The 27,844-nt window shown below is 41.0% G+C and overlaps 1 protein-coding gene across 1 annotated transcript in view; it reads right to left on the reverse strand.

Annotated features, from left to right (window-relative positions):
• The window catches only part of LRIG1 (leucine rich repeats and immunoglobulin like domains 1), a 146,120-nt gene that overhangs the window by 7,442 nt on the left and 110,834 nt on the right, over window positions 1–27,844 (reverse strand). Inside the window, exons 9-16 of the mRNA XM_087708851.1 lie at window positions 25,265–25,345; window positions 17,584–17,655; window positions 13,932–14,003; window positions 12,240–12,403; window positions 6,935–7,255; window positions 4,932–5,213; window positions 3,483–3,902; window positions 1,533–1,658 (exon numbers count right to left, since the gene is read on the reverse strand). Coding sequence (XP_087564977.1) covers window positions 1,533–1,658; window positions 3,483–3,902; window positions 4,932–5,213; window positions 6,935–7,255; window positions 12,240–12,403; window positions 13,932–14,003; window positions 17,584–17,655; window positions 25,265–25,345 — 1,538 coding nt within the window. The remainder of the gene's footprint in view (window positions 1–1,532; window positions 1,659–3,482; window positions 3,903–4,931; window positions 5,214–6,934; window positions 7,256–12,239; window positions 12,404–13,931; window positions 14,004–17,583; window positions 17,656–25,264; window positions 25,346–27,844) is intronic.

Genomic DNA, 27,844 nt, shown 5'->3' on the forward strand with positions numbered 1-27,844 from the left:
AGAACAACAGAGTTGGAAGGGACCTTGGAGGTTGTCTAGTCCAACCCCCTGCCTAGGTAGAAAACCCTATACTGTTTCAGACAAATGGCTATCCAATATTTTCTTAAAGACTTCCAGTGTTGGGGCATTCACAACTTCTGGAGGCAAGCTGTTCCACTAATTAATTGTTCTAATTGTCAGGAAATTTCTCCTCAGTTCTAAGTTGCTTCTCTCCTTGATTAGATTCCACTCATTGCTTCTTGTTCTACCCTCAGGTGCCTTGGAGAATAGTTTGACTCCCTCTTCTTTGTGGCAACCCCTGAGATATTGGAACACTGCTATCATGTCTCCCCTAGTCCTTCTTTTCATTAAACTAGACATACCCAGTTCCTGCAACCGTTTTTCATATGGTTTAGCCTCCAGTCCTCTAATTATCTTTGTTGCTCTTCTCTGAATTCTTTCTAGAGTCTCCACATTGTTTCTACATCGTGGAGCCCAAAACTGAATGCAGTATTCCAAGTGTGGCCTTACCAAGGCATTATAAAATAGTATTAACACTTCACGTGATCTTGATTCTATCCCTCTACCTGTATAGTGCTTTACAATTAAAAGACACGCAAAATTATAATACAGGTAGTCCTCGGTTTACGACCACAAATGAGCCCAAGATTTCTGTTGCTGAGACATTTGTTAAGTGAGTTTTGCCCATTTTATGACCTTTCTTGCTCTAGTGGTTAAGTGAATCACTGCAGTTGTCAAGTTAGTAACAGGGCTGTTATGTGAATCTGGCCTCCCCATTGATTTTCCTTGTCAGAAGGTCACAAAAGGGGATCAAATGACCCCAGGACACTGCAGCCATCATAAATATAAGCGAGTTGTCCAGCATCCAAATTCTGATCACGTGATCATGGGGATACTGCAATGGTCATTGAAAAATGATCACTTTTGTTTTTAGGGACATTGTAACTTTGAGCGGTCACTAAATGAACTGTTGTAAGTTGAGGATTAACTGTATATATATATATACAGTTGTATGTATATGTATATGTATATGTATATGTATATGTATATGTATATGTATATGTATATGTGTATATGTATATATATATATGTATATATATATATATATATATATATATATATATATATATATATATATAGATAGATAGATAGATAGATAGATAGATAGATAGATAGATAGATAGATAGATAGATATATACACACACACACACACATACATACATACATAAATGGTGTGGTGATCAGTGATAAACTCTTCAGATTTAAGGCTTTTTCTTCCTCAGCAAAGCTGCAAATATAGGCTCCTGCTTACTTTATGTATCTGGCCTGTTTTCTGGTCTTTTGTTACATGTCAGCTATGTGTCAGTTGTATTAAGCCCCATGAAAGAACAGAAGAAACTGTTGCTGTTTTTTCTGAACAGAAAAGCAATTTGTAATAGTTTTAATAACAGTGTAGTTCTGAGTTTTTGGCCTGTGTCTCTTGCAAAAAACAAACATAGATACAGCAATGTTTTTTCCCCCCAAAACCTACCATTGCTCTGGATTTGACCATTGGGCTGCTGGCCGTTTTCTACTCTCCCAACTATTTCTTGTCGGTCTGAAAGTGTTCCCTGGGAGGACAGATAGCTTGGCACGTCAGGCGGTACAATAGTCTCATCTTGAAAAACAGGAAAAAAGAGAGAAAATTAAAGAACCAGTGACACAATGTTAAGAACAGTGTTGGAATTTAGAAACAGCAGAAACCATGCTGGGTCAGGAATTCCGGGAGCTGAAATCCACAGGTCATAAAGTTGCCATAATTATCTAAAACTGATCTAAACAAACTGGGAATTGTGTAGAGACCGGTTCCAGGCATCATTATATTCCCAAATACAATATTAAATGATGGCTGGGAATGTCTGGAAATTACATTAACTAGGAAAGACTCTATAGCAGTGATGGTGAACCTTTTTTTCCTCAGGTGCCAAAAGCACCCGTGCACCAACTCCCATAATGCAATGCCCCCTGTAGGCCCCGCCCCCTGTGCATGCACATGCGGTCCCCATCCCCTGTGCATGCATGGGTGACCCCCCCACTCCCCCATGCATGCACACGTGACCCCCTCATCCCAATGCAGGCGTGTGTGTCTCCCAGCAGAGACCCGAAAATCAGCTGGTCGGTGGGAAGTGCGCATGCATGCACAGTGGACCTGACCTCGGCGATGGCTCGGTGCCCACAGAGATGGCTCCGCGTGCCACCTGTGGCACAGATGCCATAGTTTTGCCATCACGGCTCTATAGGTTCCAGAAATAAGTAAAGGAGAAATCTGGGGGCTACCCTGAACATTTAATCCTGTCAGTATAAAGTTAATTGACATATTCCCATTGTATTGCCAATGAAGAGTGGATGCCATTGATTTGCTCTTAAGTTGCTGGTCCAATCATGCATCATAAAAATCAGCTGATGGGTGAATCATGGTTATATTAAGGTGTGCATCCCCTTCGGAGTCACATTTCAAGAGCAAGACCTCTAGCCTGAACCAAAGAACTACAGCTTTATTATATATCACATAACCAACAATTTAATAAAGAAGACACCTTCTCTTTTGCGGTTATGAGATAGGGGAGTTTTCATTTTTAGGTAATACCTAATACTTGGCTGGAAAATGGATTATCTTTGACAAAAGTGAGAGCACAGGGATTAACAAGCAGCAGAGAGTGACAAGCCTTATTGCAATGCTTTTTGAATCTTATTTCCGAGCTTACCAATTTTATTGGAAAAAGAGCATCATAGCCAGTGGGTATTTTAGCAGCACTTGAATTTTTGAGCAAAGAAGCCTTTCTACAAAGGTGTTCTTCAAAACATATTTAGGATAATTGTCAAAACTGCTGGCACATAAAGTTAAGTTTAGGGGATGTGCAATCTCTTGGAAGGATCAGTTGGAATGCATGAAGACAAACCTATGAATTATGGGTTGAAACTAATCAAGGAGAGAAGCAACTTAGAAGTAAGGAGAAATTTCTTGACAGTTAGAACAATTAACCAATGGAACAACTTGCCTCCCGAAGTTCTTAATGCTCCAACGCTGGAAGTTTTTAAGAAGAGAGTAGATAAACATTTGTCTGAAGTGGTGTAGGGTTTCCTACCTAGGCAGTGGCTCGGACTAGAAGACTTCCAAGGTCCCTTCCAACTCTGCTATTCTATTGTTCTGTTCTGTTCTTTGCAAATACTTAGCAATTCCGCTTGGAACTGCCTACTATATATGGAGAAGAACAAAGCCAATCTGCTTTTTAAGCTTTGAATGTCGGACTCAGTGTACTCAGTGGAGATGAGGCATCAGGCCAGTAAATGCTCAGCTCCGTTCAGTCGTACAGACTGTCCACCCCAAATAAAGGGATTAGAAAGAGTCATAAAAAGAGGGGGGGGGGGACTCAATGGAGATGAGAAAGTTATTTCTTACGATGTAGTGTTCTGGCAACCAAAAACAATATTTTGGACTAACCTGTGTTTGTGACACTGTATTCTTCACTCTTCTTTCTGGTCTGATAGATGATACACACCCAAACCAGAGACGTTAAGACAATGCTACAGACTACAGCAATAGTCATGATTCCAAATGTGGTTCCATCTTTCCGGCAGCCAATTGAAGGCAATACGCTCACTTGGCTGTGGGCTCGTTCTGTTCCAACCGTATTTGAGATTTCACACGTGTACTTCCCAGCATCTTCTAACACAACGTTGCGGACAATAAGCAGCTGGTTGCCTGGAGTAAAGTGATGCCTATCGGTCACAGTCAGAGAATGGTCGCCCTTCAACCAGTTAATGCGTGGCGGTGGACTTCCAGTTGCTTTGCATTGCAGGACCACAGTTTCACCAACAGACACAACACGGTCTTCCAATGGATGAGCCAAACTTGGAGTCTCTGCAAGATACAAAAATAAAAATAAAAATGATACCATATCAATGACGGCATCCTATTTCTGATGACATAGGAAGGACCATTCTGACATTCAGGGTTCCTTTACGACAGTCGTTCTCAACCTTCCCAATGTCACGACCCTTTAATACAGTTCCTCATGTTGTGGTGACCCCCAACCATAAAATTGGTGTCTCGGTTCCTAAGACCATCGAAAATATGTGTTTTCTGATGGTCTTAGGTGACCCCCGTGAAAGGGTCGTTCGACCTCCAAAGGGGTCCCGACCCACAGGTTGAGAACCACTGCTTTACGTGATGCATTCTCTTTCATTCTGAACTCCAGGTAGTCCTCACTTCATGACAAATCACTTAGCAGATTTAGCAGTACTTACAACCTAGTTTCAGAGTTCCAATAGCTAAGTCTCCCCCCACCCCGCCTTCACCACAAAATCAAATTTTGGATGCTTGGCAACCGATTGGTCAATCTATGCAGGTATTTGTCCTGTATCCTATCCTTACCCACTTGATTTATTGCTCCTGAATTTTAGATTTTGCTTCCTTAAATTTCATCCTCTTAATTTTCAATGTACTTGAAAATTGAGTCGAGGTGGCGCAGTGGTCAGAGTGCAGTACCGCAGGCTACTTCAGCTGACTGCTATCTGCAGTTTGGCAGTTCAAATCTCACCAGGCTCATGGTTGACTCAGTCTTCCATCCTTCCGAGGAGGGTAAAATGAGGACCCAGATTGTTGGGGGCATTTATGCTGACTCTGTAAACCGCTTAGAGAGGGCGGTAAAGCACTATGAAGCAGTATATAAGTCTAAGTGCTACTGCTATTCTCTAGGGCAGGGGTGTCAAACAGCCATGCCCACCCCCGTTTTAGTAAAGGGGAAAAAAAAGTCGTAATACTTCACGTGACAATGTGACGATGTGAGTTTGAGACTCCTGCTCTAGGGGATCCTTTTGCAAATATTGTTCATTTTTTTTCAGTAAAGATAATCTACAAACTTTTCTTTGATCCATAAACATTTCTTACCCAGCACGGTCAGGGTGGCATTGGCTGACACAGAACCTGCAGAGTTCTGAGCAGTGCAGCTGTAAACGCCCATGTCGTCTATCTTTACATCAGTGATGAAAAAGACATCGTCGTCGGGCATGACGTGCATGCGACGCTCTCGAGCTGCAGGGAAGTCTGTTCCTCCGTCCTTCTGCCAAGCAATCTGCGGAAGAGGATGCCCGCGAGCAGCACATTCCAACCGAGCAGTTGTTCCAGTACGGGCTGCGATGTCATAGGGAGTTTTGAGGAAAGACGGCAGCACTGTGGAAAATAAAGAGAGTGATTGTACCCTCAAGCTAGTAAAGAATATTGGCTGGGCATCCCGAGTGCAAATAGGGAGTGGTGTGGTGGTCTAGAGGTGGAGCTCTCGCCTCACAATCAAAAGGCTGTGTGTTTGACCCTAGGCAGAGGCGGTTATTTCTCTCTCTGGGCACACTGAGAATATATATGCTGAATAAAACTCCGCATTGGTGACAGGAAGGGCATCAGGCCAGTAAACACTCAGCTCCATTCAGTTGCCCAGTCTCCACCCCACAAGGGATTATAGGGTTGTCAAAAGAGGATGATGATGATCTCGCAAATAAGACTCAACCTCTCTTTTTTTGTTGTAACGTTAAGTTCCTCTAACTTGCTGGAGGCATCTCCAAGAATTTGGAAGAAGGAAGGAAGGAAGGAAGGAAGGAAGGAAGGAAGGAAGGAAGGAAGGAAGGAAGGAAGGAAGGAAGGAAAGAAAGAAGGAAAGAAGGAAAGAAGGAAGGAGATTTATAGGGATGCAATTTGAACACAGACCTCAACCCTTTCATTCAGTGGAGCTTACAGGCCAGCATTAAATTCCTATAACATTATTAAATTAAAACACAGGACTCCAAAGAAGCGTTTTAAGTTAATTTAAGAAATGCCGAAGACTAACACTCAGATAAAGGCAATGGGAAAAATCCCAATGAGGCAAGTCAATGTTTACAAGACTGATGCATCATAAATCTCATCACTTACGCAGGAGAATTTTTTTACACAATGGCAAACCAATCCTTTGCGCAATAAACTAGAAAGGAATTATTACTGTTGTTCACAACACTTTGGCGTCATTCCCCTTTTTGTTGCTGTGCATTGTTTCTCAACCTTGACAGTTTAAGATGGTGTGGATGTCAACTCCCAGAATTTCCCAGTCTCCAATTCTTGGAGTGGAAGCCTTCGCACATCTTCAAGTTGTCAAGGTTGAGAAACACTGGTCTAATATTTACATCTAGAAGGAGAGAGGCTTGGATCACATTTTCCATGATGGGTGCCTCCAGATATGGTAGTTAAAAAAAAGTAAAAAACAAAGTTCTGACAATCAGCTGTGCGACAATCAGTTGTAATGACACAATCGTTGGAATTTTTTAAAATCATTTTTAGCATATATTTTTTTACTACCAATCAGCTGTAGCTGATTTGAGGGTCCTGCTTGTTGCAGGGGCCATTTTGTGTGAAGTCCAGCTACTTTTACATTGTGTGTGAGTCAGATGTGCAGTTATTTTTGTGTAAAATGTGATAGTTGGTTTTTGAGCTCTGTGACTCTGTGAGGTTCCTGCTTGTTGCATGGGCCATTTTGTGTGAAGTCCAATTGGTTTTACATTGTGTGTGAGTGAGGTGTGCAGCTTTTGTGTTATTTTTTGTGTCAAGTGTGATAGTTGGTTTTTTGAGAACTCTGTGACTCTGTGAGGTTCCTGCTTGTTGCATGAGCCATTTTGTGTGAAGTCCAGCTGCTTTTGCATTGTTTGTGTGTCACACCCACTCGGATACATGACCACCAAGCCACGCCCACCAAGCCACACCCACCAAGCCACACCCACAGAACTGGTAGGGAAAATTTTTGAATTTCACCAGTGCCTGGAATGTTTTCAAGATAAAGGAAGCTGCTTCACAGCATTATAATAAACATAGGGGAAAAAGCTAATTTCTATAATGCAGATAATGTTCAAGCCACATTTTTCTTCACTCACCATTAACAGTAAGCTGAGCTTTCTGAGAATAGGTAGAGCCAAAATGATTGGTAATGATGCACTGGTAGCGTCCCTCGTGGGAAAAAGTGACATGGCGCAGGTGCAGAATGGTAGTGTACTCTATCACCACCCCATCCCTGGCTCGGACGTGGGCAAAGTTCTCCATCTCGGCATGGTGCAGAATCTCACTGTCCTTCTTCCACGCAAACGTCATGGGAGAGCTGCTGCTACTGGCTGCAGAGCACGTCAGGCGAATGTCTTTGCCCAGGACAGCGATGGTGGTTTCTGGTTCAACAATAATTTTGGGTTTGGGGAAATCGTCTGGAAAAGAAATAGACCATCCTCTCTTTAAAAGGATGCAAGGGGACCAAAAACATGCCAGCAAGCTTCAGTTGACTATCATTAAGAAAAGCATTCCGCTAATCTCCGACAATGACATTCAAATATAGTACAACTGTACACTTTATCACAATCCCCGTTCTCCATCCCCCTTGCATTTCTTGTAGAATTTCACTACCATGAAAAGGCAAAATGTCACTGACACACCAGGCGTGGGTTGCTGCCAGCGTTACTGCCAGTGCATTACTGCTGGTGCAAGCTCAAGTACAAGTGAAAGTTTGCTCCGCACGTGCACTGAACAATTTTGCTCCGCACACTTGCCCATAAATAGGTCTGTGCATGTGCAGAATGTTAAAAAATGGAAAAAAATCATGCAGCCCCTGACTGGGGAATCGGTTCAGAGACATGGCAGGTCTGGGTCACTGCCGGTTCTGGTGACCCAAGCTGGCAAACCACTACTGCTTTGGCTGAACTGGTCCGAATTAGTAGGAACCCACCTCTGTGACACACCCAGTGTTTTTGCGAAACAATAACACAGCAAATTGTCACTAATTTCGTCCAGGATGTTGTTTGTTTGTTTGCTTGCTTCTCTATCACTTCAGTTCTGAAACATTTCCTCACTGGCCCCCATCCAAGTACTAATCAGTCCTAGCCCTCACACCTATAGTTTATAGTTTATAGTTTATTAACATTTATAGGCCGCCCTTTTCCCTGAGGGGACTCAGGGCGGCTCACATAAAATCAGGAAGGGGAATACAAACAATGACGTAGACACATATAAATAAAAATAATAAGCAACATTCATTCATCATTCGGGAGGGGCGGCTATCTTTGTCCCCAGGCCTGACGGGCTAGCCAGATCTTAAGGGCTGTGCGGAAGGCCTGGACGGTGGTGAGAGTACGAATCTCCACGGGGAGCTCGTTCCAAAGGGTTGGAACTACTACTGAAAAGGCCCTCCTCCTTGTAGTTGCCAGCCGGCACTGGCTGGCCGATGGAATTCGGAGGAGGCCCAATCTATGAGATCTAATTGGTCGCAGGGAGGTAATTGGCAGAAGGCGGTCTCTCAAGTACGCAGATCCACTACCATGCAGGGCTTTATGGGTGACTAGTAGCACCTTGAAGCGCACCCGGAGATCGACAGGTAGCCAGCGCAGCTCGCGGGGGATAGGTGTTATGTGGGTGAACCGAGGTGCACCCACAATCACTCGCGCGGCCGCGTTCTGGACTAGCTGAAGTCGCCGGATGCTCTTCAAGGGCAGCCCCATGTAGAGCACATTGCAGTATTCCAGCCTAGAGGTCACAAGGGCCCGGGTGACTGTTGTGAGAGCCTCCCGATTCAGGTAGGGTCGCAACTGGCGCACCAGGCGAACCTGGGCAAATGCCCCCCTGGTCACAGCCGTCAGGTGGTGGTCAAAAGATAGCTGTGGATCCAGGAGGATCCCACCTATAGCTAGTCCTTGCTTAATAACTGGTCAAAGTTACAACAGACTAAAAAAAAAGATTGGACAACCATTTGTGTGACACAGTAGAGGGTTTAGCAGGGGATTGAATTAGTAGACCTCCAAGGTTCCTTCCAACTTATTCTGTTATTCTGCTAAATTACTTACAACTCATCCTTGAAGTTACAACTTCCGCACACGTATGATCTACAATCATATGGTGTTTTCAGCACTTAACAACCTGCTTCATAGTTACGTCACATAACCCTTTTGTCAGTTTCCAGTGTTTCTTGCCAGGTTGGTTTTTTGGGGGGCAAAAACCACCTATTTGGGAGAATGGATTTACTTAACAATCATGTAGTTCACTAAATGACCACAAACTGGGGGATGGTTAGCTTACTCCTAAGTCATTGTGATTATTAAATGTGTCATCATGTGACCCGATTTGATTTTATGACCATTTGCTTTACAACCGTAGTAAAAATGGTCATAAAATCAAATCGGGTCACATGACGACACATTTAACAAACACAATGATTTAGGAGTAAAATTCTAGACACAACTGCAGTTGTTAAGTGAGGGTTACTTGCATTTATAATATTTGCATTTATGCGGTTACTACTGCCTGTTCCCCTTTGCATGAAATTAAGTTGTGAATGTCCCAACACTGGAAGTCTTTAAGAAGATGTTGGATAGCCATTTGTCTAAAGTGGTGTAGGGTTTCCTGCCTAGGCAGGGGGTTGGACTAGAAGACCTCCAAAGTCCCTTCCAACTCTGCTATTGTATTGCATTGTATTGTATTTCTGGTGTGGGGCTGATTTTATGGACTGTAAGACCTCCCTCTTCACAAGAAGACAGAGAGGTGCAAAGTCTCCTGCATGAGCAGAGGGTTGGACTAGAAGACCTCCAAGGTCTCTTCCAACTCCGCAATTCTGTTATTCGAAGTTGAATGGTAATAGACCTTATGAAAAACACCAGAAGGAAGTTGAAACGGGGGATACAAGCCCTAAGAAACAACTGTGGGATAACTTATAATAAGACAGCCTATCTAACCTAACAAAAAACATATTATAACAATTACAATGTTAAAATCCTTTTTAAGGATTTAAGGGCAACAAAAATACTTTTCCACTAATTCACTAATTCCAAGGCATGCAAGAAAAAATGGTGTGTGTGTGTGGTATGTATAAAACAGATACATGCATCTCTTATATAACGCCGCACATAATGTCAATTCAGTAAGTAGCCAAAGGAAAAAGTATAGCATTTCCCTTCTTTAATTACAGGCTTCCAGACTGCAAGAGGCTCTGTGTAGGGGCAGGGATCCTTCACTTGGGAAGTCCACATGTCAAAATGAAGGCTTTAGTATAAGCTACAAAGCAGGAGTTTCTCAAACATGGCACCTGCCATGGGCAGCCTTGAACGATCATTCATAGAAGAGAGGCATTCAGGTTTAAATTTGTGACTTTACATTGGCCCAACAATCACTCCTGGTGCATTAGACATTCCGGCTTCCTGTTCTATCTAACATGGCTGACTCAGGAATTCTGGGAGTTGAAGTCCACGGGTGATAAAAAGGATCATAGTTGCCATCTCTACTCTAATGTCTGAGAGAAGACATTATCTTCTCTCATCTCTGCATGTGGCTGTAACAATTGGGGGGAGTGGGGGAAGGTTCGTATCAGATAGATGCAGTGGATATGCCAGGCAGAGTTAGAGGAGGAGTGGGAAATTTATAGTATCCAAAAGCCAAAACATCTGTGACTCTGAAGAGGGCAGGCAGACAGACAAGCAATACTATGCTTTCTTCTAGCACATTCCGGGCATGAGAGAAAAAAAAACCCACATGACTCAGCTGCTCTGTCACAACTAGTAGCTCTCTGTTTTGAGTGACAGGAACAGCAGTGTGTCCCTGCACTCCCTCCACCCACCCCGGGCCCCTCCAAGAGAGGCAGTATATGGTTGGGGGAAGTGACAACTTCACAACTGGCAGTTGTTCCTAGACCAAGAGATTTTCCACGGCCTTGTCTATCTGCGGTTACCAAATTGCCATTTTTAATAAGATTAAGAAGGTGACACGTCTTAAATAAATGCAGTTATTTTGGTATGCTGCTGTCTAGGGAATTCTGGGAGTTGAAGTCCATGGATCCTCAGTTTGCTGTGGCTGAGAAACACTACTTTAACTTCATGCAGAACACAAGGGGTGGATACAACCACTATCAAAGAGAATAGATTTATTCATTATTATTATTATTATTTGGTTGTTAAAAATGAAATAAAATGCATCCCTCCTCCCAAAAAAAAAACCAGTAAGTGACAGAACAACATTGCATTCTTGCAAAATGGGGAAGATGATTTTTTATTCAATTGGGATACTTTAATCAGATGATTAATTGTGTCTAATGCTTTAATATTCTATCTAATTTCTTGCCTAGGCCTTACCTTATGAATGTACTTTGGGAAGGTTAAAAGTCTATACTAAAAAAAAAAAAAAAAAAAAAAAAAGCTCTCTGATGCTGCTATTTTCTGTGCAAAACTAAAAAGTTTTTAAAATGTTACTTTTGCCCCAGGAGATTCTGAGATCCACCCCCTTAAGACCTTCACTGCTGGTTCTTGAAAATTGTTAACAACCCAAACTCAACCAATTTTGTTCACTTCCTCACTCACACCAATTGAAACCAGTCCCATACACTCTGACAGGTTGAAACCACATCACCCCAAGAGCACCTGCATTAATTGTGTCTAATTTGGAGCTGATGCAAGAAAATATACCCTCAAAATCCAAAGTAGGCTACTGAATGGGTATCAGATGAGTCTGTCTCTCGACTAGCTCTGAGCTGGCCACAAAATAAGATGGAAATTATTCACCTATGTGTGTAAGGATTTTATTTTCTCTGGTATTGGCTCTCAAGCGCTGGGGCCAAAGCACATTTTATGAAGTCAGCTTCCTTTTTCAGATTTCCTGTACTGATCTGATAATCCCTACTTATCTACTGAGATGAATTAGCCAGGTTTTGAGTACTCAAAGTAGTATTAAAAAAACAAAACCCTAAAGGAATCACAAATAACAAATGTTAAGGACAACAAAAAAGCAGGGAAGAGCCTTCCTTTAATAAGAGCAAATAGAATCATTTTTGTTTTGTGCTGGAACAAAAGTCAAATAAATCAAGAAAAATCAGCGGTTGGAGCAGTCAACCAAGCTGGAGCCCAAATTAAAATGAATCAAAGCAGGGTATGCTATTCAGAAAGGCTCTTACTGCTTTCTCATCCAAGCTCTAACCCTTTCTATCATCAAATTTCCATGACCACCAAATGAGTCCCCAAGCTCATTTGGGATCAGTGCTCCCGATAGATGTTGTGGATATGATTTACAGTTCTTCTCAATGGTGAAGGCAGACCACGAAAGGAGATGCTACACTCCACTGCATATGAAATAATAAGCTGACCACAAAACATATAGTCATTCCTGTGTCAGGGCTACCCTCCAAAGCAACCTCAAAATTACCATGCGGCAGCGAAGACTCACCACATACAAAACTTTCCGGGACCACTTCAAGAATATTTTTGCCCTTTAATGATTCCGGGTGGGCACAGGTGGCTTCCACAAACAGCTGTTGTTTTTTCTTGGTTAACCAAAGTGGCAACCACTTGAGCTGACAATCACAGAGGAAGCTCTCACTGTTGATGCGGCTGGGAGAAAGCGAAGAAAACAAGGGAAAGAATAAAATGTTTTAAAAACACTGGCAACAGCCGGGTTAAAAATGTTCATAAGATAAGTGTGTGAAGATGATCTGTATCAGTTGATATATGAATATCAGCCTTGGACCGAACTATTCAATGTTCTGCCTCCATGCCAGTCCAACACATCATTTGGTACCTTTGCTTCAAACTCAGTTGGCTTTCCAAACTGACTCATTTAACCATCTGAATTAAACCAGATTCATACAAGCCTATTGTCTGTAAATGGGGGTGGGGGGAAGAATTTTCATTTTACTTGGGAAAATGTCATATAAAGATATAGGCCCCAATTTAAGCAGACCTTGGTCACATCCTGCGGGTGCTAATTTCATTCTTTAATGCAGTGTTTAAATGTATATTCTGCAGTAGATAACATCTGGATAACCCCAATCTAATAGGCAAGTAATAACACTTCTAAAGGGAAGAAGTTCAAAATTTAAAGATGGAAATATTACCAAAACATGTTTGAAATTCAGAATATAAGAAAATTAGTTTAGCAATAACCACATATATGTATTTAATCCAGCATATTCCTTTCTACAACAGCTATCAGAATTCTTTGGGAAGCTCTCAAGCACAGCATAAAGTATTGTGTATTGTGACAATTAATTTTGACTTTCGATGCATAGCAGCTGATATGTATTAGCATGACAATTAGCTTTTGAGAAATTCCCTAATTCACAACCATTCGTAAACCTATTCTTCATTAAGCTTTTGATTTGTACTTAAAACCCAGTTTAGTGGTCATCAATTTTTTTTGAAGTAGATCTTCCAAATAACTTTGCAATCGTTGTGCCAATACTAGCTTTTGGACACCTGTATAGGCCACATAGTATTTTAAAGAGAGGGAAAGAACAGAATATATAACGCAAAAGAGAGTGTGACTTAGCATAGTTTCAACATAGTTGAAATGACAAACCTGCTAATCCATTTGTAATTCTGAGCTTCACTGCTTCCTTGCAGACATTTCATTATCCAACTAGGTAACATCATCAGTTCTAGCAGTTGAATAATGAAATGTCTGTAAGAAGACAACCAATGTCAGAGAGCACCAAGAACCCAAGCTCATGGCCAAGTTACAAATATTCTCTTCTGCTGATGCCATTTGTAATTCTCCCCTTCTAAATGAGTTCAAGCTCATACGGATATAAAAGGGGAGGAATGAGAAGGGCAGGTATTTTACTATATGATCTATATGACTAGAGGATGGGAGTTTAGACTTTCTAAGCACAATGGAAAAGGCAGAGCTGCAGCCCAATGAAATAAGCCACAAGGAAGATCTAATTTCACTAGTTATGGAATTTTACTATCTGACATCTGCTCTCTTGCAAAAATAGCTTGTAAGAAGAAGAGTGCAGGGAACAATGGAATTATTGGTAATATGGAAAAGAGCTATTGGAGGGAGGAGTCACTGGAGGAAATGTCACCAAAAAAATGAACCAAAATATACAGCAAACACTTATTAGGATTCATTCCTTACAGATCTTTCAGGTTTTTCAGCTTTGTAAAGGCATCCTCTTGAATAGACCGTATGGCATTATTCCCAAGGTTCCTATAGAAAGTAAAGCATTTGTTTTAATTTACAGACATACATAGATGTACCGTGGTGTCACAAGAGTAACTCCGTAGGCGTAGTTTCTTTTAATACAGCACTTTAGGATTTTCCACTTACTGTATATACTCGAGTATAAGCCTAGTTTTTCAGCCCACTTTTTGGGCTGAAAAAAGCCGCCTCGGCTTATACTCGAGTCAGTGAAAAATTTGCCCGAAATGGAGGAGAAAAAGGGGCGGGGCCATGCTGCTGGGTGACGCTCGTGAATGGCCCGGCACCCCTGTGAGTTTCCCCTCCCTCTGTGTCAGTTTGCCGCGCAGCGCGCACCGCACCATCCCCCCTCCTCACGTTCTAATGTAATGCAGGGCTGTCTTACGATTCCCCTTCCTCCCCCTCCTGCCGCTCTGCAACGATGTCCCACCTCCTCCTTGTTATGGCAAGCAGCCACATAGCGATGTCCCACCTCCTCTGGTACAGTGATCCAATGATAGGAATCACTGTGCCGTGTGTCATAGGAGGCGGGACATCGCTCCCGCGGCTGCACGGGACATCATCATCACAGCGGGACATCAGCATCATGAGGTGAGTGAAGTATTTCATTGAATACACCGCTAGTTTACTGTTTTTCTTTGAAATAAATATTCAAAAACATTATTGGTATCTATTTTTATTTTTGAAATTTACCGGTAGCTGCTGCATTTCCCACCCTAGGCTTATACTCGAGTCAATAACTTTTCCAGTTTTTTGTGGTAAAATTAGGTGCCTCGGCTTATATTCGGGTCGGCCTATACTCGAGTATATACGGTATTCATAATATCTCTAATCCTAGTAAATAGAGGATGTGCAGAATTAGGGCCTGAATGCATTCACACATCATACTAACTTTATCAGGACGTGTCACAGTGAATCTCTCACCTGTCCACTTTCCCTTCACATCCGATTTCTATTATTTTTTTGTTTTACTGAATCCTAAGGGTGATTAATGAAAAAAAGCCAAATTTATTTTATACAGGTAGTCCTCACTTTAAGTTTGCCCTGTTGAGCAACCATTCAAAATTACAATGGTGCTGAAAAAGTAACTTTATCGCTGGTTCTTGCATTTATGATCATTGCAGCATCCCAAGGTCACGTGATTAAGATTTGCGGGTTTTGCAGTCTTTATAACTTTCCAGGTCACATGATCACATTTATGCACTTTACAGTCAGCTTAGAATAGCAAAATCAGGGGAGAAGCTGGCAATAAAATCGCAAGTCACAATCACATTATGTCTTGCCTAATGACCACAAGAGATTGCTTAAGGACTGTGGTGGAAGTGATGACATAATTCTATTGAGGTCATATAGTATTTTGCTAACAACCACATTATAGTCCCAATTGTGATTGTTAAGCATGGACTACCTACATAGTTTTTTTGCTACCCAGTCAAGATACCAATAGCAATAGCACATAGACTTATATACTGCTTCAAAGTGCTTTACAGCCCTCTCTAAGCGGTTTACAGAGTTAGCAGATTGCCTCCAACAATCTCATTTCACTGACCTTGGAAGGCTGAGTCAACCTTGAGCTGGTGAGACTCGAACTGCTGAACTGCCGCCACTCAGCAGTAGCCTGCAGTACTGCATTCTAACCACTGCGCCATCATGGCTCTTATAAGATACAGGTTAAGTGTATATTATGCCTTGGAGATAGGTTTTTCAGTATAAAACTGAAATAGAATTTGCTGCAGCTTATTCTCGTGGTTTATTGTTACATATGAACTGGCCCATGAGTAGTACTATTTTCAACCCATTATTATTATTTGAGTTGCTTAAGATGGATTTTTTTAAAATAGTACATCTGCACACATAACTCCGTTCCAATTGCTTAGTAAATCTGCCAGCATTTTAAATACAAACGTTTTTAGCATTTCATCTGGCCCATTGCTGAAAAACTGTACTTGAAGCAAAGAACATGTAGTATTTTAAACTTTAACCCCCTCCACCTACCCAAACCCTTTCCAAAGCAACCCCACTCCTCCTTTGCAAAAAGATTTGAGCAAGATAGAAAGAACAGAGAGAAGAGAATTTCAGAACTTCAGCCAACTACGCCGGGGGTGGGGGGGAACAGCAAAGAACCAACTCCAAAATGTACTTCATATAAACATACATTACAATTAAACCTGGATTTAATTGGCTGGTCCCCAAGTAAAGATGTCTTGGTTATAATTTGTAATAATTTGCACATGAGTAAAAAGAGCAAGGATGTGGAAAATGAGCAGACATTTTAAAAGAGGATCCAGTCCCTGCAGAATAATTATCCATGCCCTGGAGAGATTTTTGCACAGACAAGGTAAGCGGGTGGGGGCTTCAATGCCAACTCTCTAATTCACTGTCCAGCCCTCTCTGTTCAAAAAAAGTTATATAAAAAGTAGGTAGTAGAAATGCCTCTTCTAAAATGGTGCTCTCCCTCTTTGGCTTTTGCAAGTATGTGTTTAAAAAATTAGCAAGTACAAAACACAAAGCAAAACGAACAACCCTCAAGCAGAATAAACCCAGAGGTTATTTAGGACCCTTAATATTATAGACTTAAGTTAAAGGTAAAGGTTCCCTGCGCATCACTAAACACCAAAAGTGCACAGAATACTGTTACCTTCCCACCAAAGGTGGTTCCTATTTTTCTACTTGCATTTTCCTGCTAGGTTGGCAGAAGCTGGGACAAGTAACGGGAGCTCACTCTGTTACACGGTGCTAGGGATTCGAACCGCTGAACTGCCAACCTTTCTGATCGACATGCTCAGCATCTTAGCCACTGAGCCACGGCGCCCCTCAATAGACTTATTTTATACCAAATGCTGTCTTTAATGCCAGCAGAGGGAGTCAAAGCGAGGACAATGGGAGTAGAGCCGATCTTGATCACAGTTGCCATCTACATGAGTGGCAATATTCAAGAAGACAAGAGACGTAAATCCTCTGATATTCAGCTAGCTCTCCTGCCACTCTAGCCAAATTTACTGTAAATACATTCAGGCAATGGCATAAAAGAGCAATTAAAATGGCAATGATTGTTCCCCCCCTGCTAGCAAAGATAAGGGTGAGATATTTTGACCCCAACTTTTTTGTAGATACACTCAGTGCCAAGGAAGAACAGAGAAAAAAGAAAGAAAGAAAGAAAGAAAGAAAGAAAGAAAGAAAGAAAGAAAGAAAGAAAGAAAGAAAGAAGAAAGAAAAAAAGAAAGATGCAACTTCAAACTTTTGGGAAAGGAGAATCATTTATCAGGAAGGTTTAGATTTTTGTGAATAAAAAAGAGCCATTCCAATATAGGTTTTTTTTTTTTTTAAAAAGAAAACCACCATGTAACTGGTCATGTGTTCTACAACTTTCTTCCTAGCAGGGGTAATAAAAAAAAAAAGCATAGCCAAAGTTGGAGCTGACTTATAATGAGAAGGAAGCAGCTGGCTCTCAGAAAGGGAACTTCTCAGCTTACAAAGATGCTATTAAATTGCTTGCAGGCCGTTGCAGCAGCCATTCCTGGCAAGCCTCCCTTTTCCCACCCAGCCCCTCCCTCCTCTCCCAACCTGCAAAGCCTTGTGGGTTACTCACAGGTGTTCCAGGGCCTCCAAGCCGGAGAACGCCTCCTTGGCCACAGACTTGATCTTGTTTCCAAACAGAGTCCTGCAGTTGTCAAACACCCAGCAAGCCAGATATGCAGCAGCCAGAGGAGGAGGAGGGAAAGGGGGGGGGGGGGGGGAAGAGAGGCAAGAGGGGAAGAAAAGACCCCAATTAGTGAGCGTCTATCTGATGAACCATTTCCATGTAAGGCGCTGGAAATACAATCTGTCAAGATTAAGGAAGCATACTCTCTCCCTTTCCCTGAAATTAAATACCTTTATCTTTATTAGCGCTTAATAGTGATGATAGCTTTATCTAGGACATTCTGTGTTGGGTTAAGAAGTGCAGCTTTGCTCTGGAAAGGGGGGAAGGCCAGGATGTGAGCTGATCTTGGCTTATCAACCTCAAACACCATTTAAACAAGACACTGGATTCACCACTGGTCAATTCACCCTTGATCTTTTCACAGTTGGTAATAAGCTTAAACAAAACCCCGCAACGTTTCAGACTTTTTCCAAGTTCCAAACTACAGCTGAATCTTCTCCAGATCTTACTTTGGTGCTCTCCTATCAGCTCTACTGCCGGGAAGATTTCTATAAGACTCCTTATTTACAGAGAGTTTGCCGGCATGGATCCAGAGAGGTAGAAATTCTCAGCCTTTCTATGGTGCCCCAAGATAAGCTCTAATGTTTCAATCATTTCCAAATACGAGGGGTATACAGATAAATTTTATATTTATTATTTTTAAGGGATGCTGATAATCCCACACTCACATGCCAGAAGGCCAAAGATCTTCATCAAATTATTCAAGTGTGCAAAACTTTTAATTACATGTTACTTTATTGTCCTATTATTATTTTTTTCAACAATAAATTGCCATGTTAAAGCACTTCCCTTTTTACTGTACTGTTTTGTTGTAAAGACTAATCAAAAACATTTGATTTGCGGGTTTTTGGAAGAATATATTACCCCAACCATACAATAGAGTAGAATAAAATTAGAATTCTTTATTTATTGGCCAAATGTGATTGTACCCCCAAGGAATTTGGTGCATATGTTTTCAGTGTACATTAAAAAAAAAGATACGTTCATCAAGAATCATAAGATACAACACTTAATGGTAGTCATAGGATACCAATAAGCAATCAAATCATACTAGGAAACAATCAATAAGGATACAAGATAGTAAGTTTAGTCAATGTTTTTCAAAGTTCAGAGACAAAATATCTTTGCCTTGGGTAGAACTCTCTTTCTCCCTCAGAAATTTATTAAACAAAAAGTGTCAAAATTTTATTTTCTAGTGCTACCTTACCTCATAGCTTCTCCTGACTTGCTAGCAATAACCCTGACAAAGCATTTCAAGGTTTTTTTTTATTCCAAACATTTCATATAGAATTTAAATATTCTCTAATTATAGAAAAATAACATTGACCTGATGACGGACTCAAAGTGCACTGAAAGATACTTTTTTCCAGTGAATGCCTATGAAGTTTCTTACCAACAGACCCTATAAGCAAGCCAAGATGGGAATTTAGGGCTTTTTTTAGCAATAGCAATAGCACTTATACATCGCTTCATAGTGCTTTCCAACACTCTCTAAGCGGTTTTAGAGAGTCAGCATATCGCCCCCAACAATTTGGGTCCTCATTTTACTGACCTTGGAAGGATGAGTCAACCTTGAGCCTAGTGAGATTCGAGCTGCCAAACTGCTGGCAGCCAGTAATCTGTAGAAGTAGCTTTTAGTATTGCACTTTAAGTACTGCGCCACCGCAGGTCTAATGATTTGTAATACTTTAGCAAATATGTGTGTGTGCGTGTGTATAGGTAGGTAGGTAGGTAGGTAGGTAGGTAGGTAGGTAGGTAGTTAGGGAGAGAGAGAGAGAGGGAGAGAGAGAGGGAGAGAGAGAGAGGGAGGGAGGGAGGGAGAGAGGGAGAGGGAGAGGGAGAGGGAGAGGGAGAGGGAGAGGGAGAGAGAGAGAGAGAGAGAGAGAGAGAGAGAGAGAGAGAGAGAGAGAGAGAGAGAGAGAGAGAGAGAGGAAAGAATGAATGAATGAATGAATTTTCTTTCTGATAGCCAAGGTGATTAAAAGTCTTGGTATGCCACACTGTATGTAGTATGTGTTTTAACTTTGTTGTCTTCTAACTTATTCTGCAACTTCTGGGTAAAAATTGTAGGACTGATTATTGCTTGGCAAAAAGCAGAGCGAACAACCACAGCAGAATGAAGAGCCAACAAGGAGACCAGCTCTTTGTAATTCCTCTCTGGATAAGAAGATGACTTGAGATCGCCCACAAGTATTCTAGACAGTTGCTACTCAAAAGGAGACTGAAAAATGGTAGGCTTGCTTGGAGTTCTGAAGGATGAAAGAATACTCAACTTTTTGTTCAAACTGTGGTTAGCGCCTTTGAGAGGATACCTCTTTTTTAATAACTTTTGGAAATTGTGTCTTAACTACATTTTAGCTATTACGAACATTTGGATAGACAAATTTAGGAACTTAAACAGATGGGGGGGGGGACAAACAACAAAAAGGTGGACAATGGACTTTTGGTATAATTAGGATTAAAATGATATTTTATGGATTAGTTTACCAATAAATATTGAGATATGGAAAGACGTTTGTTGCCTAAGAGAAGGTCATATGTGACTAAATGCTTATACCTTTTGTATTGAAGAAGCAAATTGTTTCCTTATATATTTCTTTTCTTTTTCTTTACTATATTCTTTTCTGTTTCTTTCTTTTCTGAACCTTCTATTTTTTATTCTTTTATTTCCTTTAGTTTATAACTACAACAGTAATAATTAGTACAATCGTCAATTACTTCCTTACACTTTGCAATATATATTAAGTAAGAAGTATACTTTTAAAACAAAGGCAATGCAAGTCAATTCTAGCATACCGTTTGGCTCTGACTCGAGAAATCGCCGCAGGGAGACATTCAAATATTCTGGTCATGAAATCAAATCTGATAGATACTTGATTCCTACAATCCAAGAAATGTTTGAACACTTTCCTAGTTCTGCTGGCGCCCCATAGCTGGAGCTAAATTGGCCCTGCGGAGCTTGGTTTGGGATAATATTGACAGTATTATTCGGTTACTTATCTGATTTCTAGCATTTTCCTTTCTTCTTTTTTAAAGTGCAATATGGCCCATCCTGAATCCTGATGACAGAAGAGATTAAACTTCTGCAACAAATTAATTCAGGAGGATACGGTATGGGGACTTTTGGAATGTTTCTTTAATTTCAAGTTTTTATTAATATAAATATTCCTGTAACTCTCTCCCCTGAATAAAGACACGGATCAAGTACAATTAGAACCTAGGAAGGTCAGATAAATTGTTCAACTTGCAAATCTTATACACTACTGTATTTTTCGAAGTATAAGACACCTGAGTATAAGACACACCAAGGTTTTGAAGAGGCAAATTAAAAGAATTTTTGCACTTTGCAAACCTCCTCAAAACGGCCCATTTTTTGCAAAAACAGGGCTGTTTTTTTTTTAAAGGGCATGAATAGCCTTTAGGGGGCTTGTAGAGTGCTCCTGGGGGGTGGGATGGGGGCAAAAATGAGCAAAAAATGGCCCAATTTTCACAAAAACGGGTGTGTTTTTTCTCAAAAAAAGGGCATGGATACCTTTAGGAGGCTTATAGAGTGTACCTGGGGACCGGGGGGGGGGGCAAAATTGAGCAAAAAATGACCCATTTTTTGCTCATTTCTGCCCTCCCCAGCCCCCAGGAGCTCTTTGAAAGCCTCCTAAAAACTATGCATGGCCATTCTGGTGAAGGTGGCAGGGTTTCAGGAGGAAAAAATGCTGTATTCAGTGTATAAGACGCACACAGCCAATTTTATATATAGAAATTATTATTATTGGTAAGCTGCTTAGATTTTTTTTTCTTTTTAAATGAAGCAGCATATAAACTGGATGAAATAAAAGTACTAATATATAAAAGATGCACAGAGCATAGAATACAGGGATATCTCTGTTCCCGTTTTAACCAATTTCAGGGATGTTATGAAGAAAAATATCCACAGCCCCTGGACACGGCCATGGGGTTTGGGATATTTTATTTTATTTTTTTGGTCCCTAAGAAGAATGGAACTAAAACCAGCCCAATGGATACCTTTTGCCTTCTCAAAATTGGAAAGAAATATAAGGTCTAAATAATTAGGGCTATTTCTAGACATCAGTTTTTGCCAGTGTAATGTTTTGATTGTTCTTCTGAGGCAATGTTTTAATTTAAGTTTGCTCTCTCCTCGGTGAAAAATGTCATCTATAATTCAGAGAAGGCTAACATCTTTGCTTGTCCCTTTCTCTCCTGTTAACACCTCTACTATGATGAACAAGGTGCCTGAGTACTCACTGCAATCTCCTTTCAGTAGCTTGTCCACACAGATCAAAAGAGGAACAGCTCTTAAAACTGTCTCCAAAACACTGAAGTAATTATTAATTCATGTGGAGGTTTTCTCTTAAGTGTCTCTCCTCTTTCTCTTCCTCCACCTATGTGTCTTTATGTTAATACAGTAAAATGCTTCAGTCTGACAGTTTAAATGCAGTACTCGGCATAGAAAAGTTTATTTTGATTATTTTTCAAACAAAAGATGTTGTTCATTTATATTAAAAAAATCCATACCAACCATCCCCCCCCCCAAAAAGGTTGATGTATACCGTATTTTTAGGAGTATAAGATGGACCTTTCCCCCCAAAAAAAGTGGATGAAAATCTGGATGCGTCTTATACACTGAATACAGCATTTTTGGCCTCCCGAAACCTCACCCCCTTTGCAAAAATGGACATGCAGAGAGTTTGGGAGGCTTGCAAAGTGTTCCTGGGGGCTGGGGAAGGCAAAATCAAGCAAAAGACAGGCCAGGTTTGCTCATTTTTGGCCCCCCCAAAATTTGGGAGGCTTGCAGAGTGCATAAACATTTTTTAAAAATTTACCTTCTCAAATCATGGTGTGTTTTATACTCCGGTCCGAAAAATATGGTATTTTTTTTTAAAAAAAAGACATCCAGGAAAAAACAGATTGCATAATACTAGCTGATAACCTGGCGCTGCCAGGTATTTATTTATCCCAACCCCCCCTTCCATGAACGTTGCCACAATTTCTAATGTTGGATTTTACCCCTTACCAGAGGGAGCCCCCTTGTGGAGTATTGTGAAGCCGTTACCATGGTAACTCTACAGCGCTGTACAGTAGAAGCCATTTTAAGGCAGTACAGTAGAGGCTATTTTAAGGCACTACAGGCTGTATCTTAACAGAACACACACTCCGGGGGGTGTTAGGGGTGTCTTACCCCTACAGTATTTGTTTCCAGAGGGTAAGTAATCTTTGTGCCAAGTTTGGTTGAAATTGTTCAAGGAGTGCACACATACACACAGCCTTTTTTATATAGATATATTCCACAACAGCTGAAAGCAAAGGACAAGAGATGATCTATTCAAGCGAGGGCAGACTATCAACTTCCCAGACCCAGCCAGCTGTCCAAAGAACCAGGTATAGCATGAAACTAAGCTATAGGTGCAGAGCTCTTACTAGAGAGCATCACACTACACTACATACTACAGAGTACTTTTTTAAGAAGTTTAATAGAGTTCCAGGTAAAAGACATTCCTTCCATTCCCTACTTGTACTGATGATGTTACCTAGTTTGGTAATGAAATGTCTGCAAAAAACCCAACCGTGGTCAGAGAACAGCAAGGAGGAACACATTCCTCCTTTTCCCTTACTTGACTTTGCCCACATTAGTGCCTACCCTAAGTGAGTATGAAAGACTTTCTCTCCTCTGCTCCAGTGAAGCACATATGTGCGAGAGTATGCATAACCATGGCCACTAGCTCATTCCTGATGATGTGGTTTTTTTGCCAATTCTACAGCCCACCCACCAACTTCACTCTGGAGGGCAAGTTCTGAAAGGAGAAATCTGCTCTCTCTCCCTCTGCAGAACACACATACACACATACACATCACAGAATTAAGGAACCCAATCACACTAAGTTCTGATTTTTGTTCTGAGTGGTCCCTTCCTAGTTAGCTGCCTAGTATGCCAATTAGAGGGGATGCTGCCTTCAACAGACATAATGCTAATGGTGGGGGCATCAAGACCACTCTTTCCTTCACGCATCTGTAATCATGTGAGGCCTAATATCCGAACAAAGCTAAGCTTTTAGTCAATTTCACAGTATGCCATGTAATGGTCTCCTGCAGGCATATCAAAGGATTAGGGGAAGCAGGAATCCTCTACAGCTTTTCAATAAAAAGTCATCATCACTCATACATTTGGGCACTCGGTTAATTTGAAAACAGAAATTCTTCTTCCATGTTTTCATCATTTTCCAAGGTTAGATATTTATCTCAAATCACTTCTTAGTGTTTTCCTGGACAACTAAGGGTCATAGTTTTGGGGGTTAAAACTGAATTAAATTGCCATGCTATATTGGAAGTCATTATCTCTTTTACAGAACAAAATCTTTACTTCACTGATGCTATGAATTCATATCTTACTGCATTAAAAAGAGTGTTTTTTTTCTTGTAATTTTACTATGTTTGTAGTTTCTCTTAATTTATGACATCTTCCAGCTTTCATTCTCCAAGCGGTATACAGAGTCAGTCTATCGCCCTCAACAATCTGGATCCTCATTTTACCGACCTCGGAAGGATGGAAGGCTCAATTAACCTTGAGCCGGTCAGGATCAAACTCCTCGCAGTGGGCAGTGTTTGCCTGCAATGCTTGCATTCTAACGACTATGCCTCAACGTCTGGGACGGTGTGCAAGAGATGTGACCTCAAGAAGTTCAGCACAAGGTGGGAAGGAAGCACAGGAGGTGTGGCAGGATTGGGCAGGTGCATGAGGGCATGCGAGAGGCGCCATGTCTGGTAAGAGGCATAGCACAGGCTGGGTATGTGTCTCTCTGTATGTGGGTATAATGTGAATGAGGAGGATGCACAGGAGTGCATGAGTTGGCATGGTGGTTGAAGGAGACTAACCATAGTGATTTGCTATATTCCCCACTTATTTTATAGGGAAGTTAGCAGGGAAGGTTGCAAATGGCGACCACATGATTATAGAGAGCTTGGCAACCGACTATAAATGTGAATGGGCTGCCAAGGACTCAAATTGTGATCAAGTGACTTGCAGGGGTGACTTGTCATAACTGCCAATTGCTCAACAGTATCGTAACTTGGAACAATTGCTGATTGAACAGTCATAGATTGAGGAATACCCATACCAGAGATATAGTCTCCCCTGGGTGCATTTTCTGTTTAAAAGATCACCATCTGAACACAATGCAAAGAAAAATCAAATGTGCGCCTCGCTTTCATTGGAAGACCAAAAGTATCAGGTACTAAGCAATTTGTCAGGAATATAAAGCGAAACAAATTGATCATTTGAGGCTCATAAAACAAGGTGACTCTCTTTTATTCTCGACAAAAAAATAAAACTTCTTAAGATCTACAAACTAAGAGAGAGAGAAAAGTATAGTCAGAATTTGAATTATGGCCAAATGAGCTTGTGTACGAGTAATATTTTTTTTTTATTGTGCATGATAGAAGCTCAGCAGATGTCCCACCTTCTCCCAACCCACTCCTAATATACGCAGAGATATACAAAGTTGTTTGGAAAAAAACAACTTTTGTTTTCTAGAAGCAAAACTTATCTGATACTCACAGCATGTTTAGATTTTCCAGGCCCGTAAATGCTCCACTGGTGTCTTCTATTGTCCCCGAAATCTCGTTATGATCCAGATTCCTAGGGAGAGGATGACAAAACAAAAAGATCACAATCAATTTCCCTGTTTGTGAGCCCAGCATTCAAAGAGGCTCACAAAGGCCAACCTTTAGGAAACCTTCCCCAAAGACACTGCCTTTGTTCCTGTAGCATAAAGCTTTCATCTGGAGCATTTGTGGAAAAACAGTAGTAATTCACTCTAGTTGACTAGACCTGGCCTCTTCCCTATTGTTTTCCTTCAAAGAAAACTCCCACAAATGATGCTTCTGCTACCTGATTCTTTTCAACTGAGTTAGGGTTTTACTTCTTCTGGTTCTCAGAAAGCACACGAAAAAACTTACACCCACCAGAGACTTGGGCAGTCTTAATAAACCCAATAAAAATCAATAACTAGAAGTAAGCCCAAAAGTGCTTTTATTTTAAAACAACTGGACTTTCTGATTTTTCTTTAAAATGTTTCTCTTCTCATCCAAAAAGCTTCTTCAGTTCAGAAGTGAAATGAGAAGCGAAAATCTTAAAGAAAAATGAGAAAGTCTAGCTGTCTTTAAAATAACAGGACCTTTGAGACAACCATGACCTAGATGAATGAGAATCTTCACGAACAACTAGAAGTAAGGATGAGAACGTGCAAATAGATACAAATACAGTCATTATGGTTTTACTGGGGTTGAGTCACAGGAGTGGGGGAGGGATCCCAAGCTTTAGGGTGTAGCTCAGTTGGTAATATAAACATGGCTACAAAAAGCTCCTCTTCCTTCTCACCCGCCCCTCACTGAAATCAAGAATGGGACCCTGGGTAATAAAGGCAATAAAGCAGTCAGGGGAGAAAAATGGAATCCAGAGGTCCAGGGCAAAACATTTGAAGTCCAGAGATTGAGCTGCACGAATTACCCATGTTATTTCTATTTTTATGTTTTGCTCTTTACTCCAGAGTAAGCTCCTTGCTTTCCACCATTTCTTTTTGCAAAGAGAAATCGATCTCTGAAGGATTTATTTTTATTTATTTTATTTTGTCAAGCCTGAATTAGGCAACAGATATAAGTATAGACATGATTATGAATACAAGAAATGAATATGAATACAAGGGAACATTAGGATAGGGATGGTAGGCACGCTGGTAATTGGCACACGATCGTCTTGCCAGATGTGAAATGAACTGAAGGACTTTGGGAGAATTTAGGGCGGGGTGAGATTTCTCTAGCACCCCTTTTAAAAAAAAGTTAATTGGCCTTTACATTGCATTTTGTATAAAAGGAGAGAGTTTACTGCTTCTTCCAAAAGAACATCCTTTTGTGAGAAACATGCTTTCTCATAAATGATTTTTTTTAAAAAAAAATCATATAGGGATCCTGTATTCCAGTTCAGTTTTCTTTGCATTCACTTTGCTTTTCTCACAGCCTCTGTTGCCAATTTCCTATTCTTTCTGGCTGGCTGGCCCTGAAAGCCTACTGCCTTGTTAATCATTCTGCTGTGAGGTTTCTGGGACTGACCTCTATTTGAATAGCTTCTCATTTCAGCAGTTTCACACCCACCAAAGGCTTGTCAACAATAGATCGTAATTAAAGCATGCCCAGCTCTTTTTCACCAGGTGCAGGGGCTGATGGGCCTTCCTCTTGATTCAATTAGAACTTGCTCTCCCACCCTCTCTTCCCTCTCTGTGTACTGGACACAAAAGGAAACCGAGAATTAGCTGCAATCCAAACAGTCTTTTCAGTTTGGGAAAGCCTTTCGTCCTTTTCTGTGCCAGCTGCCTAGGAGCGAGCCCCTTTCTGAAAACAGGCATGGGATTGAAAAGTGGGTCTGGGAAAGGCAAAGAAACATAAAGCCCGTCCTCACTTCAATAAAAGGAATAAATAACTGCACAGTGCAGTAACCAAGGGGGAAAGTCTGTGTTTCTTCTCCATTAAGCTCCAACTTCAAAAGAGCTTTGGAGAAAAGAATTTTAAATAAGTAATTTGGAGAATTGTTCATTTGGTGGAAGGACATTATTTTTTTAAAAAAAAGAAAAACAAGGGTCCTATAAAATTACTCTGGTTTTCAGCTAAGGGTTTCACAAAACCAAAAGTATCAACAATTGTGCCCATGGAATGGCAAGTCAATAAAAGCAGAGATTCAATTAAAGAAGAAATATCCCATTAAGTACGGGGGTAAAATGTCTCCTTGAACACACTCATGGCACTTCTCTTCCTTAGTTGAGTCTGGAGGCAATATTTGCTAGACTGGAAGTTTCCCAGAAGCTGTGAAATGGAGAGAAGGTCATGCTCAGTTAATGTCCTCTCAGTGCCAACAACTTCTATGGTGCAGCTCATCTACACAGTGTTAAATTTGGGGTAGACATCGTTGTCCAGATGTCTATGGAGATTCTCAATCATCCAGGTCATGGTTATTCCAAAGATGCTTTTTCCAAAAGGCAACTGGATTTTCTTAGTTTTCTTTCCCTTTAAACACTTAACTTCTCATCCAAGAAGTTTCTTCAGTTCTAACTGATGGAGAATGGAAGGATTTGTATTCTTTGCAGTC

The sequence above is a fragment of the Thamnophis sirtalis genome, unplaced genomic scaffold, assembly GCF_051295495.1.
Source record: "Thamnophis sirtalis isolate CommonGarterSnake01/CBP01778 unplaced genomic scaffold, rThaSir2_p1.2 scaffold_3, whole genome shotgun sequence".
NCBI classification, from domain to species: Eukaryota; Metazoa; Chordata; class Lepidosauria; order Squamata; family Natricidae; genus Thamnophis; species Thamnophis sirtalis.